This window comes from Amphibalanus amphitrite, unplaced genomic scaffold, assembly GCF_019059575.1.
Source record: "Amphibalanus amphitrite isolate SeventyFive unplaced genomic scaffold, NRLGWU_Aamphi_draft 001700F_arrow, whole genome shotgun sequence".
Classification (NCBI taxonomy): domain Eukaryota; kingdom Metazoa; phylum Arthropoda; class Thecostraca; order Balanomorpha; family Balanidae; genus Amphibalanus; species Amphibalanus amphitrite.
In genome coordinates this window covers 53131-71629 of record NW_024883193.1, presented here as the reverse complement: position 1 = coordinate 71629, position 18499 = coordinate 53131, and the positions used below count along the sequence as shown (strand labels likewise).

General features: G+C 48.9%; 1 protein-coding gene across 1 annotated transcript; it reads right to left on the bottom strand.

Annotated features, from left to right (window-relative positions):
* On the bottom strand, nucleotides 1–16140 carry LOC122374715 (neuronal PAS domain-containing protein 4B-like). Its single transcript, XM_043353636.1, has 6 exons — nucleotides 15648–16140; nucleotides 12637–12730; nucleotides 10456–10628; nucleotides 1517–1572; nucleotides 746–835; nucleotides 1–9 (listed from the first exon to the last, which is right to left on the bottom strand). The coding sequence occupies exons 1-6, from the start codon at nucleotides 15664–15666 to the stop codon at nucleotides 1–3; spliced, it is 441 nt and encodes a 146-aa protein (XP_043209571.1). The 5' UTR covers nucleotides 15667–16140.
* Between the last annotated feature and the right edge of the window lie 2359 nt (nucleotides 16141–18499).

Genomic DNA, 18499 nt, shown 5'->3' with positions numbered 1-18499 from the left:
TCAATCCCTCTGTCACAGCAGGCAGCAGCCGCGTCACAGATGTTCAAACACAATACGGAAGTCTGCCATTTTGTCATTTTAGTCTTCTCGTGAAGGTCGCCATTGTATAACATCCGCCGGAAGTGTTCAAAGGTTAGCCAGAACTCCCCGGCTAACCTTTGACACACTTCCGGCGGATGTTATACAATGGCGACCTTCACGAGAAGACTAAAATGACAAAATGGCAGACTTCCGTATTGTGTTTGAACATCTGTGACGCGGCTGCTGCCTGCTGTGACAGAGGGATGTGAAGTCACCGGGTAATTTGTGACGCCCCGAGGTTGAATGGAGCGTTCGTTGGCCGGGACGAACTCCGATGAGTTGTGAAATCCTCGACACTGAGCAGTGAGCACTCAGACGAACGGCAAGCCATGCAGCCAGAACAAAATGACATAGATGGTTTCATAAAATGCATTCATAAAATTCGATTGGTTTACGCAAGGTTAAATGATATATGCAGAATGGACCATGACGCAAATCTATGTAGCATGTATTTTGAAAATTGCACATGCATCATATTCACTTACAGGAGTTTCAGAGCATTGTATTGCCGATTATGTAACCACAAGTAGTACTACTGTTATCTGTGATGAAACTTATCATAAACATTCGATACGTTTGATATCATATTTTTAATAGTTTTTTTTTTTGCATATGCATTTGAGCTACTTTCAGTCGTTGTATATATGACGGACGACGAACTTACCATTGAGTGTCCCAGGTATTCGGCAGCGTTGTCTGATATGTATAGCAGCTTCCCCGTTTGCGTTGTTAGCATCATGAATCCATTCATTGCCTGGAAACATAAAAAACCCAAATAGAAACAAAAAGCACCCAGAAGCATTCCGCGGCAAATCGTTCCCACAGCACCACTGACAACTCGATTAACAGGCATTTCTTCTGAATATCTCATTTAAACCAATTAGGCAGCAGCAAAATAAAAACACGCATATCTCCGAATATTATCACATATCCTATCTGTAACCACAATCCCCTACGCACGCACAGCCATCTGTCTGTAAATTAATCCTCGACCTGTTGTGCTGGCCGCCGTTCCACCAAAACCCACACAGATCAGCTAGTTCGGCAGGCCAGTCAGACCGCCAATACTGAAACCCCGGCTCCAGAAGCGATCTGTCTTCTCCGGTAAATGATCTTGTTAGCGCTGGCTCGATAATGAGGTAGCTAGGGGCGCGTCCGAGCCACTGCGCGACCACCCTTATCCCTCCGTCCTACCGGGGCGGGCGGGTTTCTACACCGGGCAGGGGTGGATGTGGCCGGCAGCCTTTGAACCGTGCCGCCGCCACAGCGGAGACTTTGATGCCGCACAGGCCCCATCACCGGCCGGTGGGGACTTCAATGGGGCGTGTAACGCTAGCGCGTGATACAGAGCCCACAACACAGGTCGCCGGGCACGGATGCTGCTGCAGGGAACACCGAGCAGCGTCGCCACGGGTGTCAGTTGTTTGTGACTCACCTTAGAAAAACCCAGCGGAGGAGGCTGGTTCGGCTCTTGTTCGATGTTCTTGAACACTGCAAGAAGAAAAACATTACAATTAGAAACAGAAACTTCAGTACATCACAATCACGTAGGTTCGCATACGCTTGCCGATCCTAGTAATACTCAATTCCTCTTTTTATGGAAGAGATGAAACAAAAGTAACAAGAATTTAAAACGTGTAATCCAAGTGTCTGTGCTTAATGCTGATTATAAAACGCCGCTAAGTGCAGCGGCTCTCCGCTGCGCCTGCACCGAACAGCGTCCGTCTACTCCGTCCGGACCATTTCGGACGACACAGAGCCCCGGGAGCCGTCAGGGATCATTTCTCAGCAGCTCACAGCGTTTTTGCATTAGTGGGTGGTTGGCTGTCGACGCGGGGAGGGCGGCGGTGCTCTCAGCTGGAGGGCCGGCGGGGGCGGGGCGGGTCGGGGGCGGGGGCGGCGGGGGCGGCGGAACAGAGACGCCGGTGATGGGATAGAGCCCTCCTTGGGGTGGCCGCCCGCCGCGCCGCGTCGCCCGGCGCCCCGCCGCTGTCGCCTCGATTTATGTGTCACCGGCTGTGCAGTTAACATAATCTAAACAAACGCGTCACATATATGAATGATCCGCGCCGGCCAGAATGGTCTGTCGGGCATTGTGCGCCGGCGACGGCCATCGATAAGGTGCCTTCTCGAGTGGCGTGGGCCGCCGCGCGCCCCGTGCCGTCCACTGTCCGGACGGGCGTGGTCGACCGGACGACGGCCGGCATCACATGGGATTACTGGCCGGCACACAATCGGACCACATATCGACAGCGGTCCCGACGGCCGGCAAAGGCGCTCCCACGGTCAGCTGCAGCGGGCGGCCCGCCCCCGCCCCCGCCCCGCTCGACAGTTAGCTGCCAGTCAGACCAGATTTCTTGGGCCGTCTGTGACGCCGCGGTCCGAGGCACGGTGGTCCCGCAGATTTTGGTCATCGGTGATGGATTGTGGCTATTTGTCGAAGACTAGGCTGTGGCTACTTGACCGATCAAGGACGACAAATGCGCTGTGGCCACTTTGAGAGATTATTTAATCAAAAGAAACATGATTGGCTTAGCTGTCTTCTTTGATGCATTTTTGCAGGGAAAGCAAAGAACTCGAAAGCGTAAGCTAGAGAAACATGCTTTAGATTATATGGCGTCGTTAACTTTCTAAAAAAGTGACTATCGCGTGCTTCCAAAAACCATACCACAGTCACAAATTATCAACAATGACGATGCAAACCCATTCACCTCGATCCCAAGTCCCTTATGAATGCTCTCGCCTGTCGCTACCGTCCATAACGGAACGTATTCACCTTCTGCCTTCCCAGCTGGGCCGTTCACAAAGACGGCTTTACCGGAAAAATAACTTCAGCTAAAAATACATCAACCGGCGGCAGTAATAGCAGCTCGGTGTCGGCGTTTTTGTCGCGGCGCTGGGTCACATCCTGCCGGCCTGACCCCGCCCGTCAGGTCAGCTTTTTGCCCAGTTTACATTTTAATCTGCGGCAATTAGATGTTAATGGCTGCGGCTGATCGGAGGCGCGCACGGGCCGCGTCCGGCCGTCGGCCGCGCGCGCATCGCTGATCGTACATTAGCGGCGCAGGGTCCGGGAGTCGGTCACCGGACCATAACTCACTCACTGTCGCTGCCGTATCACAGTCGAATCACACTCGTATCACACACGCATCACGCTCGTATCACGGTTGTATCGTATCAACGTTTCACAACAGTGATACCGGGTTAATATCGAACGAGGTTTGGTCGGTGGCGGCGCTGTCCGATTAAAGTTTTTGCGTGTGGTGACGCCAGTCAGGGATGAAGGTCAGCACGCTGTGACCCTAGCCTGGGTGCTGCTTCGAGATGCGAGTCTGTCCCCCGCGCGGGTTACCGCAACATGTGTCGCTAAGTGGCGGTCGCCTTTCCACCCGTGTCCAGATACAGTGTTCGCTGAAGTGGAGGTGAGACGTGACGTGAAAAACGTGTTACACTCCTTGCTAATGCGCTATGATGATAGACGCAATCAGCGTAAAATTTCTGAGAACCCTGCAGGGACACCAAGTCAACGATAGTTCACTTCTTGGTACACTATTGATGCCCTTATATTCATACCTATGAATTTCAGGAACTGTTTCACTTTTACAATGATCGACAACCCTGTCACATTGCTGACCTAAATTCGCGCGAATAATTAATCACACCAAGCCAAAATTATTAATTAATCTAATGCGATCACCGTGCGAGTCGACTCAACTCTCTCCTCCCAGGTGAAGGACGCGAACAAAGTCGTTGGTCCGGCGCAGGTCAGCAGCGAGCGGCGCCGGGTCAGCGGGGTCAAACGGTTGGCCGCGGGCGGGGGATCATTCTCGCACCGGCGGAATGCCGGCACCGAGCGCCGTTAACGGCCCGGTAATACACACGTACGGCAGCGCGCAGACTAATGCCCGAACGGCACGGTCCCGGACTGTCCTGCGGCGAACCGAGCGCGACCGCGAAACGAATCGCAGCGTCGAGTCTCACCATTGCCAGGCGGAAAATTATACCGTGCAGTAATACCTTCGCTCATGATGATTAACCATTGCATTAGCTCTTCTCTTGACACAATGAGCGCTACGTACCGTCGCACTGTGGGGTTTTTATCGATCCTAGCACGAATTTATTTATATCGCATCCTCCGCTACCTTAACTAATTTTATTTCACCTTTAAATGGTTAGGCTTAGGGTGTATGATCCCTGACAACATGGTTGACTCTCCTGCTTGACCCCATCCCTCCCCCGCCCCCTCCCCCACGACTGGATAGCACTGAAGCGTTTTCGGCTAGCAATGCATCGTGGGCGTGGAAGCGTTAAAAAAGTAGAACGAACTACAATCGTTTTAGAGTAGATATTTGTTCATGTCTAGCCCAATCACCAAAAAGGCATTTCGGGCTTAACCTTTGCACTTTGTTAGTCCTTGCACTTAAAGGGGAGGGGGTCGCACAGACTTCTGTCCCTCGACTTTTCGCATACTAACTCAAGCAAAACGTGGAGGATCACGACGAAACTTTCTATACCTTCGAATCGATCAATGTTACTCACACACTTAAAATATCATGACCTTGACCTTAATAAAAATTTGACCTGTGACCTGTTTCACCAGACCATGTCAGGCTGTTATCGATTTGGCGCTTATCAGCGCACATTATCGGCGCGTTTTCAGTCTTGTTGTGGTTGTTAACCTCCAAGGTATGAAATGCTGTTTGTTCTTTGCATTTTAAGGTCACGTTAAGGTCAAATCAAGGTCATTTACCTTAGATGACCTTAGTTGACTTTTTCAAGTTATACGATTTTTCTAGATAAGTGCTTGGAGCTTATTTCGAACTTAACACCCATTTGAAGATTTAAGTAGTTTTGGTGCCTAACGGAACATGCTACGAAGCCGTCAAAGGTATTCGACGCCTACCTTCTATGGATAGCCGGCAAGACACCTACTGGTCGGGCCTGACCTGACCCGGCCTAGCATGAAAACATCATCCTTGATCAAAACTAGCTTGAAATTCGTGATTAGCACCCCAAAAACCTCCAACCTCACTTTACAAAGTTGCAGCAGTTTTCGATAGGGGAGAGTGGGGAAAGATGCCCAGGGTTTTACTATGTCAGATTTTATTCGAAAATGACGATCGGAAAGCACAAACTTGGAGTTTCAACGGAAGCCGACATCATTTTTCTCCAAAAATATCACACTTTCGTGCCTGAAATATGATAACTTTTTTTGCTATTAAGCATTTCCCTGAAGAAGTGAAAGGGGGCATCTTACCCCACAGGGTGGGAAAGACGCCCCCTGGCGTTGGGTAAGATGCCCCCTGCACTATAAGTGACATAAATGGGCACGTGAATCGCGTGAACGAATCAGCAGTCCCTTCGAGCCTGCAGTAGACACCAAACGTCATCGTAAGGGCCCTCAAAATAGTCGTAAGGGGCTTCAGAGGTCATCGTTAGGGCCATCATAGTCCCGCGCGGCCAAACAAGCCTCCGTGGTGGCGTTCGGAGACCACTGTGGGGCCCTTATAGGTCTTCATGATGCTTGAGGGCCCTCAAGCCCATCGTGGGGATCTCAGATGCCAGCACGGCCCGTGGAGCCAACGTGGGAGCCCTCAAAGGATGTCGTGAGGGGCCCTGGAGCCAATAATGGGGCCCACAGAGGCCGTCGCGAGGGCTCTCAGAGTCAGATGCCGCCCAAAAAGTCGCTGTATGGGCCGAGAGACCGGCATGGGGAGCACCCGACCGTACTGGACTCTCAATAGTCCCAGATCGGCTTTTGTCTCTAATCACAAGTATGTATTAAATGATTTGATGGGATGCTTGAGGGACAGCCTACGAATTTAGGGGGGCGTCTTTCCCCATCAGGACAGGGGGCATCTTACCCAGAGGTACCGAAGTAACATTAAATCAGTACAATTTGTTAGCCATAAAACTACACCCTGAAACAAACTGTTTGGGACACAGTACACGCATTTTAATGTATCACGACTATAGCAAGGGACGCAAAAATTATCTATCTTCTTTGATATTTACAATGTTTTGACAGCAAAATATTTTTTGAAAGCAGCAAATAAAAAACATGCAATCGCCAGCCAGCCGTTGCCCAACTGAGCTTCGCAAATTTTTGTGCAGTTAACAAGGCAGGCTTCCGCTTTACGCTAAGAACATTAATTTCCAGGTTCGATTCTTTGTTTCGCCGCTAGAGGGGGTGGGGCGTCTTTCCCACCCTGGGCATCTTACCCCACTCTCCCCTATATATCAAAGCTCTGTACTGAAGTTCAATAAGGTGAACATTGGCGGCGATAGCCAATAAAATGGACGCAGCGTTGCAAGGGTGTTGTTGTTTTGTTCAAAAATAACATTTAGCGATAGAAAAATAATGTCAACATGGTATCACCCCCTTCCTCCCTCCTCCCAACTCCTATACTGACCGGAAACCCCCAGGCGGTGTGCTGCGGTCGGGTAACCCGCCGCGGCGCGGCCCGGCGCGGCGTAAGAAACCACGCGGCACCGTCTGCTTTGACGTCTCATAGTGACTGGTTTAGGCAAATTTCGGCAAAAAATGAGAGCTGCCCCCGATGCAGAAATTATTGGAGAACATTTTGATATACATTTCCACGCGTAACACCGCGTAACAAACTTTGTAAGGCAATAGTTTGCTTGTCAACTCTATGAATCAAGAAGCATTTTAACATTTTTAACATTTCGGTCAAAAATTATACATTTGGATGAATTTTGGAAATTTTCGTGCATACCATCATCTTCCTTATAAGTCAAAGATAATGAAAACATGTCGCAACTATAACCTGCTGTTCAGGGAAACGAGTGAGAGGGCGTTTTATTGTAGTGTGCTTTTTCGCTGTATGCAGGTAGCACGACGCTGGTCAGGACGAAGCTACACTTTGAGAGGTTTTTTTAGGCATAAACAATCATTTTACAGACGATTTAAGGTGTGATTCGGATGCGCTGGACAATTCTACGTGGAATGAATAACAAAAAAGTGGAAATCGAAATACTTTAACTTGCCACTTAATGCGTGCTAGGATGGCATAAGTCCCCACGGTGCGTCGGCGCGTTAGTGCGGCGATAATTACAGTCCATCTCACGGAGCTCTCTCGGCCGACGCAGTCCGTCGTGCGTCACCGGCGGCACGCTGATCGGAGACCTCTGCCGCTGTCACCGCGACCTGACCCGGTCTCCCGTGTCCTGTCAGCGGGCCGGTGGAGCGTGGCGGCGATTTTGCGGTCGTCACCGGCGCTCTGGCCGTCATCGGCCGCCTTTAGTGTCGGCTCCGCACGGCTGGCGTCACCGGCGCCGTCACCGTCGACGGGTCGGAGTCACGTCACCCCTGATCGAGCGCTCATTGTCCGCGGGCGCCGCCGGACGGACGGACGATTCCGCACATCTCCGGGTGCACAGAGTTTCTCCGTCCGGTCACCAGGGAAAGAAGGCGGCGCGCGTAGCAGACAGGTTTCTACTGGATTGAGCAGTTTTTGGTGAAACGCACCCAAAGCTTCTTGTAGTCGGCGGGAGGTTTATGTGTTGGACAAACATTGTAAATGCCAAATGGTAAAATTGGGACATCCACGGAACTTTTGCTTCACTTTCTTCAATTCCGCTTAGCTTCAAGTTTTACGTTCTTGGCTAACATAATTTTTTAGTAAATAAAATCTCCTATCCCATTATACCTCGTTGGTTACCGTGAACGCTTACACAACTCTCAATTTATCCAACACAACTTTATCGAACATTCTTCCTAACTCTCGTCCATCTCTGTTTCTGTTGCACACTCGCCATCCGTGATGTATCGCTCACCGCCGGTTCCCGGCCGATCTATCGCCCGTCGCCGATTCGCCCGGGGGCAGTCGGCACATCGCCGCCGGTGGCGGAAAACCCCACCGTTCTCCGGAAAATTATCATACTACCCGCAACCGGCCCGGCGCCGATAGATTTGAGCCGGTGAATACATGCATCATATTGCTGCATCCCGGATCCTGTCTGCCTGTGCCGACCACCGGGTGGTGACATAACGTCCTCCAATCCGCCGGCACTGTAAACTCCGTATCGCAAATGTTGGCATGGGGGCCATTGGCCGGCATCCGGGAGCAATGCAAAGCGCGCGCGGCAGGAGCGCCACTCGGGCAGGTGCACTCGGGCTGGCCGACCGTTTCGACGTTTTAGCCGGCAGTGCGACACCAGCTTTGCATGCTTTACCGGAGGCTGATGCATACAATGAGGTCGGCTGACAATGGTCCTTCTATGCGGTTCACTCAGATTTAATGCCAGAAATGCAGCCCAGGTATTTGTCTAGGCATTCACCGGTAGTGGGTGGGTACTTACATTGCACTTAGCAAGTACCATTCACTAGCATTTGCCTTTTAGGTATTTGATAATAAAGTGATGATTGATGGGATTTGTGGGATAAAAGTATAGCTGGAATGATATAAAAAATGAGGTTAACAGTAGAAAAAGGACCATGGTTAAACAGACTAAACCTGGAGAATTCACCGCCGTTGCTGACCCACAGAGCAACAAAGACGACAGTTGACTTAATCTTCCTATTTAGTTCCTACTCCATGAGCCGCGACCTCCGTCGTCCACACCGACCCACCAGCCGGTGACCAAGCTGGCCTTTCACCTAAGTCTGGTCCCAATCACTCTACCCGACATGTGCCGGGCAGGGGGCCGGTCACCGTCCATACATCTCAACCACCGCCGGCCGCGTGCCGCTCGAAAAACCCGGCTCGTCCGATTCTCCCACGGCCTCCCGGACCCGGCGGCGGGCGGGGCGGGACGGGACGTGGCTCCGGGCGCACTGCTCCGGCCGATGCGCGCCCAGATAGAGCACCGCCTCAGGCCGGCGGATCGCTATGTGAGATATGCACGTCGGGTTCGGTCGGCACGCTGGCATTGCAGTTCGGCAACGCACTCGCCCTCTCCGCAGTGCAGTGGGAGGTAGAGGAGGGTAGAACCTCGTCCGACCACAGTCGGGCTCAGGAGGTCAGACGGCCGAGGTGAACCACACTGCATGCAGGTGGCACGGGCCGAAACTCGACATACTTTATGCGCCATTCTGTCTGCTATACAGGGCGGTAACACAGTGATTTAACAACCCGTAGACATGCTCTACACCGTACAGCATCGCCGAATGGGTACATGAGGACGACCTAGCGATCATATCTGCTCTTTGGACAAAACTTGGCCAGTAGCGATTACTCTGGTGCATTGACAATCTTTGTCAATCGAAGGCGTGAGCTGAATGTGTAATGAGACCGAATCCGGTTTGTTCTACATATAAGGCCGTCGCGATGCTAATGGTATGGTCCGCGAACCGACTGAGAAGTTCGCAGAGTACAGAAGGGATCCGGTTCCGAAATTATCTGTAATGGCCAACAGTTGCGCTCCGGTTTGTGTAGCATAGAAACACGACGCTTTTTATAGCTTCTGCCAGTTCCAGCGCCAATCAGAGGTGTCAGAAATCCGATTTGGCTGTTTGAGAGGAACTCCAGGAATTGTTTGTGTTCAATAATACATCATCTCTTAGTACTTGTAGAACACCGATTTCTCAAGCGTCGTGGCGTGAACCTGTCTTTAATCACTCTCAAACACCTCGTCAAGATTGTGTTCCACGTTAACCCTTCCACATGCATTCCTAAGACAAAGGAGATCACCGAAACTCTCATGGTTGAGGCATTATCTGATCGGAGCATTGATTTAGTCGGCCCGATAAAAAGGTCTCACCTCTGAGGCCAGCCCAGGGCTATTACCCGGCTTCCCACGGACAATTCATAGTTCACGTGAGACCCTGATCTGGCCCGCAGACGCTAAGCCTGTCCGAGCCGCCTTATCAATACATCATGTCCGCCAGATAAAAAGCTACTGAGTTACTACATTATCACAAGGCCAGTCCGGAAGTAAGGGTTCTGACATTTGCCAGTCGGTGGGAAATGAAATATGCTGCGCCGTGCAGAAACAAAACCAGCGAGAACATTTTGTGACTTAATTAGCATTGAGTTAGGCACTGCAAGGAATAATCTGAACCAGTGCGATAGACTGGCATAATTAGGACATCTGCAAATTTGAGAACATTTATCGCTCTTAGAAAGAAATACTTCTTACAAATGAATCGTTAGAGAATTGGTCATGGAACTAAAATTTTTACCATTCATTGCTTCCGCTCACATATTTATAACTATAAGTTGCAGTTTCCTGTAGGTATCTCAGAATCATTGGCAGACACATTTTATAATGCAACCTTCTCAACCAGGCACAATGTTTCACACACATACAACCCTCCCTCCCACATACGCACATACCAACATTGCGTACTCATCCTATTGAAGTATAGCTGGTCTTGGCAAATACACACACAGACACACCTGACGTACTCACCCTGCTGGAAGTAGTTGGCCTTCCGCACGTACACGCACACCAGCGCCATCAGCTGCAGCTGCGACATGCGCTGTCGGGTGGTGGCCGGCAGTGGCAACAGGTCACGCAGGATCGCCACCTCGCTGTTGATGAGGTCGCGCCTCAACTTGCTGGCACCCTTTGTCGACTTGTAGCTGTGAAACAAGGGAGACGTTTTTAGGTCAACGGTAACGTCGAACTCGTCGTCGCCAACGTCAACCACCCATCATCAACGTCTCATCATCAACGTCAGCGTCAACGTCATCAACGTCAACGCAGAGGTCATCAACGTCATCATCATCATCATCAATATGACAGCGCGAACACTACCAAGAAACGTTGATAAAAATCCCTGCTGCTGGGATGACCGGTCGACAGGGGTTCACCGGTGGTACCCCAATCGGTAGACACATCGGCACTGGTCTGGCCAGTCCGGGGTTAGTTCTCACGGAACAAGGCAGACCTATTGATTGGACTGATTAGACCGGCCGTGGGATGTAAAAGTGACGCCGCGATTTTTGACGCGTTGACATACTTCTCTCGGTTGCTGATGAATCGCGCCCTGGTTCTGCCAAAACGGACACGCGCCTATTAGGAGTTTTGTGATTAAATGCTAAAATTTCATCGTTTCTTTTTAGTAGTGGAGAGTCTCATTTTACACAGATGAGCAATAACCGTGTCGTTATGTGAACCGGTTTGGCACGGTGCGTTGTCTCACACCGCGTACCAATGATGCTTCCACGGAATGACTGCAGCTCTCCAGCGCTCATTACTGTGCGGGAATTAGAGGCAGGCATCTTTGTCTTGCTGAACCATCAGCTTATCCATTCATACACGTGTTTCTGCACTTGTTGAACACCTTTCTGAAGGCAAGCGCCGTACCCCGGCGCCTGTACCCGGCGCGGCACCGGGTGTAGTCCAATGTAATCTGTCTAATACGACACATCAGTGACAGCCATACATCTGACAAGTGCAGCGTCCGATCGGACAGCGACAGACTGACACAGTGGTGGGACAATATACGAGACAGACGAGTCGATACCGGGACGCGCACAGTTGCGGATTAGGTCAGCCATCTGGTGGATGGGACCGACAGAGAGCTCAGAGCTCAATATGCGGGTGAAATATCCCAACTGACATGTGGTTGTAATAAATATCTTTTTGTCTATGCTACCTGCATCGCGACGGGGGGTTCCCCTTCCATTGCAATGCCAGATGCTAGCATAAGATCCCAAAGAATTCGCTGCTGCTTAAATCTGAAATGCAGGTTCAATGCAAACTACAGTCCGACTCCCCATGCCTGTCGGAGACATCTGGAAATTTCGAGCTCTGCATAGACGAAAGAAGAAAGGCCTTAACAGGATGAAAGGATACATCAGAAACACTTGGCATGTGGGCCGTGGGGCTTGTTTGCCCTTCAGCCCTAGCATGAACTTATTTTTACAAATTTGATGACACAGCTAATACACGTTAGGCGGCACGGGCGGACATCGATAGCAGCGCCTCTATCGGTCACTAGGGAAAGCTGGGCTGTAGGCGACGAAATACCGGCTGAGTTGTCACACGTTGAATAGGTTTATAGCCATCAGTCTTGTGAAAAGGTTGAACTTTTGCCTTTAATATTTCTACAGGCAATTTTAGAAGTGTCTTCACATGGATTACAAAACCGTTTAGATTATTGTATTCACTTCAAGCCTTCCCTATTGTTCTTGATGATGCGGGAACTATTTCTAATTAGTGTTTCTAGCTTAGTAAAAGAACATACTGTGCAAATGATGAAAAAAAGCATGAATGGAAGATTTTAAATGCAATTTTCTCTAACAATTAGTGGTAAATTCTCTACATATCAAGGAAAACGTGCATGCTAAATGATAATTTAAAGTTCTTGGGGCCAGTTGTTTTCTTCTTTTCTTACGTCGCCCCAATGGCCGCGAATACACTTGTGATAACGCCTATCGAACAGCTCAACAATTATTATTAAATCTGAAGATTTGAGAGCATTAAATGGTAGCTATGCCATGTAATGTTATAAATTCTGGTAGACATAAAAATACGGTAGATTTACTAAACTGCAACCCGTAGAAACCTCCAGGGAGTCGCATGGCATCACACCCTCCCTCAGCGCTCCCAGGCTCAGCACCGTTCTGTATGCTCATTACTCACCCAATGCTCTCTCCATTGCCGGTATTGCACGGTGACCTGTTCCAGGTCTCCTGGAAGCCGATGTCGGTGCTGGCCACCATGCCTCCTCCCTCGACTGTGAAGCACCGTGTCAGTGTCACTGCAGACCACGCAGGAACCACGGACCCGTGGCGCGGTCGATTACATCTACACAGGGCCTGACGCTACAGTGACGGAAATAACAATAGAATCGCCACGGAATCGCCACCATCAATGACGTTATACATGTCCTGAGTTGTGAGATACAACAATGTCTAATTATATGTTGTGTGTCCAGATTGAATAGAAGATATTTTGAGTTGAATAATTGGAGACAATGGATAGGATATTTAGTTAAAGGGTCGCTAATGTGCATGTAAAACGATAACATACAAGACATTGTACTAAATATCTTATAAAAGCGCTTAGTTCTTATCAAATTCCACAATAAAATTACATTCTTTCCTGAGCCAAAGATCGAAGATATGTGACTGTCAAAGCGATATCGAACGATTAAAGAAAAGTAAATCCAGCCACGAAATTAAAACATTAACAGTTAGCACATTCCAGGGATGTATTTACTTTCAGTTAAATGCATAACTAATACAATAGCACACGATATTGGGAGGTGATAAATGAACACATAACAAGCGTTAGTCGATGCAATGATATGCAACCAAAAAGACGTTAAAATGGGCTTAAGACAAGCTAAGTTAAACATGGTATTGGTGTTATCTAAACCAGATAATTCGCAAGGCCATAAATGCGCTCAATGACATCCATTTTCGAGTTCGACCTGTTTCAGAGAAAGTGCTGGTTTCCACGAAATATAGCAAAATTGCATCAGTCTATTTTGTTGTATCACCTGGCCATATGCCTGATTATCTGTAGATGTATAACCACAAAGCTACACGTCTGTTCTTTCAGAACGTAACAATGCAATACCAGCTGCATCCCATTCCCAACGTATTTTGTAGAACCCCCAAGACTCCAGAGAGCGTGTCCGGACAGTTAGTGCCCCCACCGTTGTCTTCATCACGCACGTTCAGGGTGGCTGAGACATCAGAGGGCAGTGTGAGAACCTCGCAGTGGGTCGTCACGCGCCCCACCGGCTGCTTAGTATTCCTCACGTACCGGGGTCACAACCCGCCGGCCACTTGATTCCGCCGCGACACCGGTAGAAGCGGACTCCCGGGAGCTCGCCGTAGCTCTCACACGGGAGGTCTGTACGGCAGGAGCCGGCAGGATGAAGGCTTAGAGTAGACATAACGGCCAGCAGTGTTTGTGGTCATCTGATAGTATCCCATAAGAGGGATAGTGGTGGTGATAAAGATAGTTTGAATACGTTAGACGTGAGCCGTCTTGAGGTGAAGGTAATCAGTTTTACGTTTCATGGGGCTATAACAAGAGTGCAGATTTGCGTAAACTGAGTGAATTGCCCTCATTTTCCCGCCCACCGACCATAATTTTTACGAGCCCACAACTTGCAGCGAAAATGTGAGCAATATTTCATTTTATTAATTGCTTCACTTCATTCTCGCGACGGATTCTATTTATCCACCCGATTCACTTGTTCTTTTCATCGCCACGACAACTGCAATAACGCGTGATAAGTGTTATCACTCGCGGGCACAGGAGGGCCATCAAAATCACTGCACTATGTGAAAACACATTCGTCTGAATGTTCCACGCGTCGGTCACACAAAAGAGGACCGTCAGGTTTAGGACGTCGCCGACCGGGCGGTCTAAGGCGGTGTGAACAATCTCACACATACTGACAGCGCAAAACGCCCGCATGCTCAGCAGTCCTGAGGCCAATTTTGCTGTGCGACAGTTTTCAACAGAGGCGAACAATGAGGACAGACAGAGCGCATTGTTTGCAGGACTGTATGACAGATAACAGTTCAACCAGTCAGTCTTTGTATGAACGGCAGTCCTCAAGGTCCGCTCTTTGCATTATTGTCATTGTATGCTTTTGTCTATGCGCAGGCGGGGCAGACGGACAGTCGTATAACTCCATGTTGAGCATGCACCGCGGAACTTGCAGTACGTTGCATTGTGCTCAAAATGATAGGAACATCTGTCATGCTCGCCAAATATTCCGGGATCTCCAAGCCGGTGAAAACTTGCAGCACTCATAACCTTCCCTCTGCGACCAGCGCGGCGGTTATGTCATCTGTCTTGCAGCATACGAATGCTCCGAACATTGCCAGCCGCAGTTCCTTGGGCTCAGCGCACCGCGGAACGGTACATCGGCATTGCCATTTGATGCGTATCAGTGCATTATCCTAGATGGAGGGTACGGACTACGGACTCCACTGCATTGGCCCGCATGGCGTCTGCGAGTGGAAAACTGCGCCGCTGCAGCGGAGACGACGGGGCAGTTTCAGCCGCCGCGGTCAGTTGTTCCAGCCTAGCAGAGGTCACCGACTTAGCTGCAAAGAGACATTATGCACTAGCAGAATGTCCAATGTCCATTCACAGACCGTCGAATGTCCATCGTTTGCTCTTTGGTAGTCTCAGTTATCGCAGACATTACCGTTCGCAATACGCAATCCGAACTCAGCGTGCATAGGTGCTCCAAATTTCGTTGCTTCGTTCGCCATTTGCGTTATTGTAAACTAAAATGTTTTCATCCTGCTGGCCTCAACAGCTGCAATACACGAGCCATTGAATGTCCATTCACTTGACTTACAAATACCAATTAATTACTGGCCAGCGTAGTTTGACAGATGGCTATCGCGCTCGGCGCGAACGGATGCCGTATCGCAGATGAATGGCCGTTTGGCACGACACCCGAGCCTTGACCCACTGTGACTGCAACTGGCCGCGTCTGACCTTGTCCGTGTGGGCGGCGTCGGTCGGCCGACACAGGCGCCCTATGCTGCCCCCTCGCACGGGGTCTCACGACGCCTGAGATCCCCGCAATGATAACAATGTTGCTGAGCCACAGACACAATCCCTGTCAGCTTGAAATGCCAGGTTTACTGCCGACGGTTGCAATTCGTGCTCACCTTTGATATGATAATCCATGGTTAAAGCTCCAGTTCGTCGTCACAAAATGTCACCTTCCCACGTCACTCCCGTGTTTCCACTCCACAATCCTCGTCCACTGTCCCGCACTGCGTCCACCGTCCACCAAAGTCCACCTCGCACTGTCCACCGCTGGACGGCGGTCCTCTCCCGACTGTCCAGCTCCGTGGTTTCAGAGGGCCCTCCGTACCTCAGATGTCACAGAGTCCACGCCGCCGCCACCAACGCCCACAGCCGTCCTAAACCGTCGAGTGACCAGCGACCACCAGTCGGCCCACGGGCCGGCAGCCGGACCCGACGGCCCGCTCACCGCTCATTGGTCCACGCCCGGCAGCGAGAGCGCTGATTGGTGGACGGCGCGCGACGGCCGAAAAAGAATGGAGCCGCCGTAGCGAGAGCGGCTATCCTCATGGGAAAAGGCGGACTGGGTCAGCCCAGTGGCGATGATCGAGTTTTGAGTCGAGCGGAATAATGAGCAGTCGGCCAGAATTGAGCCACGACGATAATTTGGGGCGAGAACGTACACCCAGTCGTGATTTATGGCACTGCGAGATGCATGAGGCAAGGGTTTCAGTGCAAATGTGCCCTGGTTAGTGGGTCATTGCAATGAGCCTATTGAAACAACGGTTTATTTATGGGTGATGAAGTAATTATTTGAGGCATGGTCTCTTTTTATGTGGGATAAATTCAGTGCTCACTTTCAACCTTACCATGATAACCGCGCGATCATTTTATCCTATAGGTATGCCTCCCATATCAATCTCTAATTATTACCTTTGGTATGATATCTGGTATTTTTGGTATTTCAGATGTCCACAAAAGCAAGCAGCACGGTAATCCTCTAGCAAGATTGCAATCAGCCCATGCGAGCTAAAACTGCCTTGTCCGCTTCCAAACCGATCCACAGGTCAGCCCAGTTCGAGCCGAACCGGCACTCGCTATTGAAAGCAGGTACTGAATAGCTTACGTCTTGTATCAGTAAGGTACCTGCATCTACAAAAGCAAAATTCTGACTGATATAAGGTATGTCTTGCTGTGTGACAGCGCAAAAACATATCCGCCTATAAGCGAAGGGTATAAGCGAAGGGTTCATTTCAAGACGTTTGATAATATAGCAGCGGGACTCAGCGACTGCCCAACACATGACCACCAAACTTTTGCAATTTGCTCATGTCCTACTATCGGCATCACAACGATACTTTGCAATCTTAATGTTCTCATGTGTCTGCACTATAACACTGAGGAAAAGAAGTTGTCAAAATCTTGTCCGAATTCAAATCCTTTTTTCATGTGTTTCAGGGAGTCCACGAAACATATGATTTTGCGTAGAACACTCGCTAAACTCTAAAAGAATACTCATCTCGGAGCGATTCTGATGGTAACTCGGACACATTTAACCCTCGCCAGCCTAGCAACTTTCAACAACAACAATTTTTCGCAAATAACGTAAAAATGCCCGCACGTAGCATCGCTAAAATTGGCATAAGCTATGGGACATCATTCTGACACATTTCCTTATATTTCAAGTCACAGTCACTTCAGGTCAAATCACCAGATCACAAAGCTGGTTCACAGTCGGTGCAAAATTGGAATGATGTAGCGGCATTACCTAGAATAACTATCAGCCAAGTAACCAAGTCTTACACAGCGTAAAAGCGGGAGCATACAGCGCCATAAAGTTTAGCACACTCTATTTGGCATCTATTTGACACATGTCCTGCAAATTTCAAATCGCAGTGACCTCAGGAAAGGTCACTAGGAAAAAATGGGTACAACGTCATTAATAACACTTAAATGATCTTTATTTTGTTCTCATTCCATTTTTTTTTAGCTGATTAAAGTAACAAAAACTTGCTATTGTTGTTAGCTCATTGAATGAGATATTATTCTGGTTTTGAAATTTCGTCAACTTCAGGTCATCTAGAGGTCATGTGTATCGCAACACTCAGAATAAGTATATTTTATGTTCAAACTTCAACCAAATGGTTCTAATTGTAAAAATATTGGAACTTTTCACTCCATTTCATCGTTTTTGTGCCACAATTCCAACATATACCAACACAAGACTAATTTTGTGTTTCTTTGGTGCAAGAACGCTAAGGCCGGGTCGACTGAGGTCAAATGAGTCAGACAACGTTTTTGCTGATAACCTGGCACACATGAAAGATAGAGCTTCAAAAAGGATATCATTGTACTCCTCTTAATCAACCGAATCGAATGATATGCAAAGTGAAGCATTTGTATGAATTAAATAACTTAACTATTAATCTAGATGAACTTTAACGAACTTTTAAAGTTCCCTCAATTAAGTAAAATAATAAAGCATTCGAAGCGCGTTGGCGTGCTGAGATCATTGGTGCTTTTTGCTTGATGCTTTAAAAAAGCAAAAGTTAAAAGCAACAAAAATTGACCAGTTTTAGCAAAAATTTTGCCTTTTTAACCTTTCTTCACAAGCTCCCCGAAATATTGAACCAACTATCCATCAAATTTGTACAGGGTGAAATTTTCCGCAAGTCTACCTACCCTGCAAATTTCGTGTTTTTAAGTGCAGTAGGAGCCAATTGCGAGGGAGGGAGGGGGTCATACCTTGCGTCCCAAAACATTTATTCATCAAACATTTCAACATCAAAAGTTATATCAAACATTTATTCCGCTTTTTTTCTCATTGTTAAAGTGTTGATCTCAAGACGCAGGTCAAGAAGTAAGTTTTTCATTTTAGGGGTGAACAAAACAGGTTTTGGAAACTCGGTGTTAGCCATTTGGAGAACTAATGTTTGTGCGTCTTTTGACGTCTTTGATTTGCATTTTGCTTGTACGTACGCTCGATTTTTGG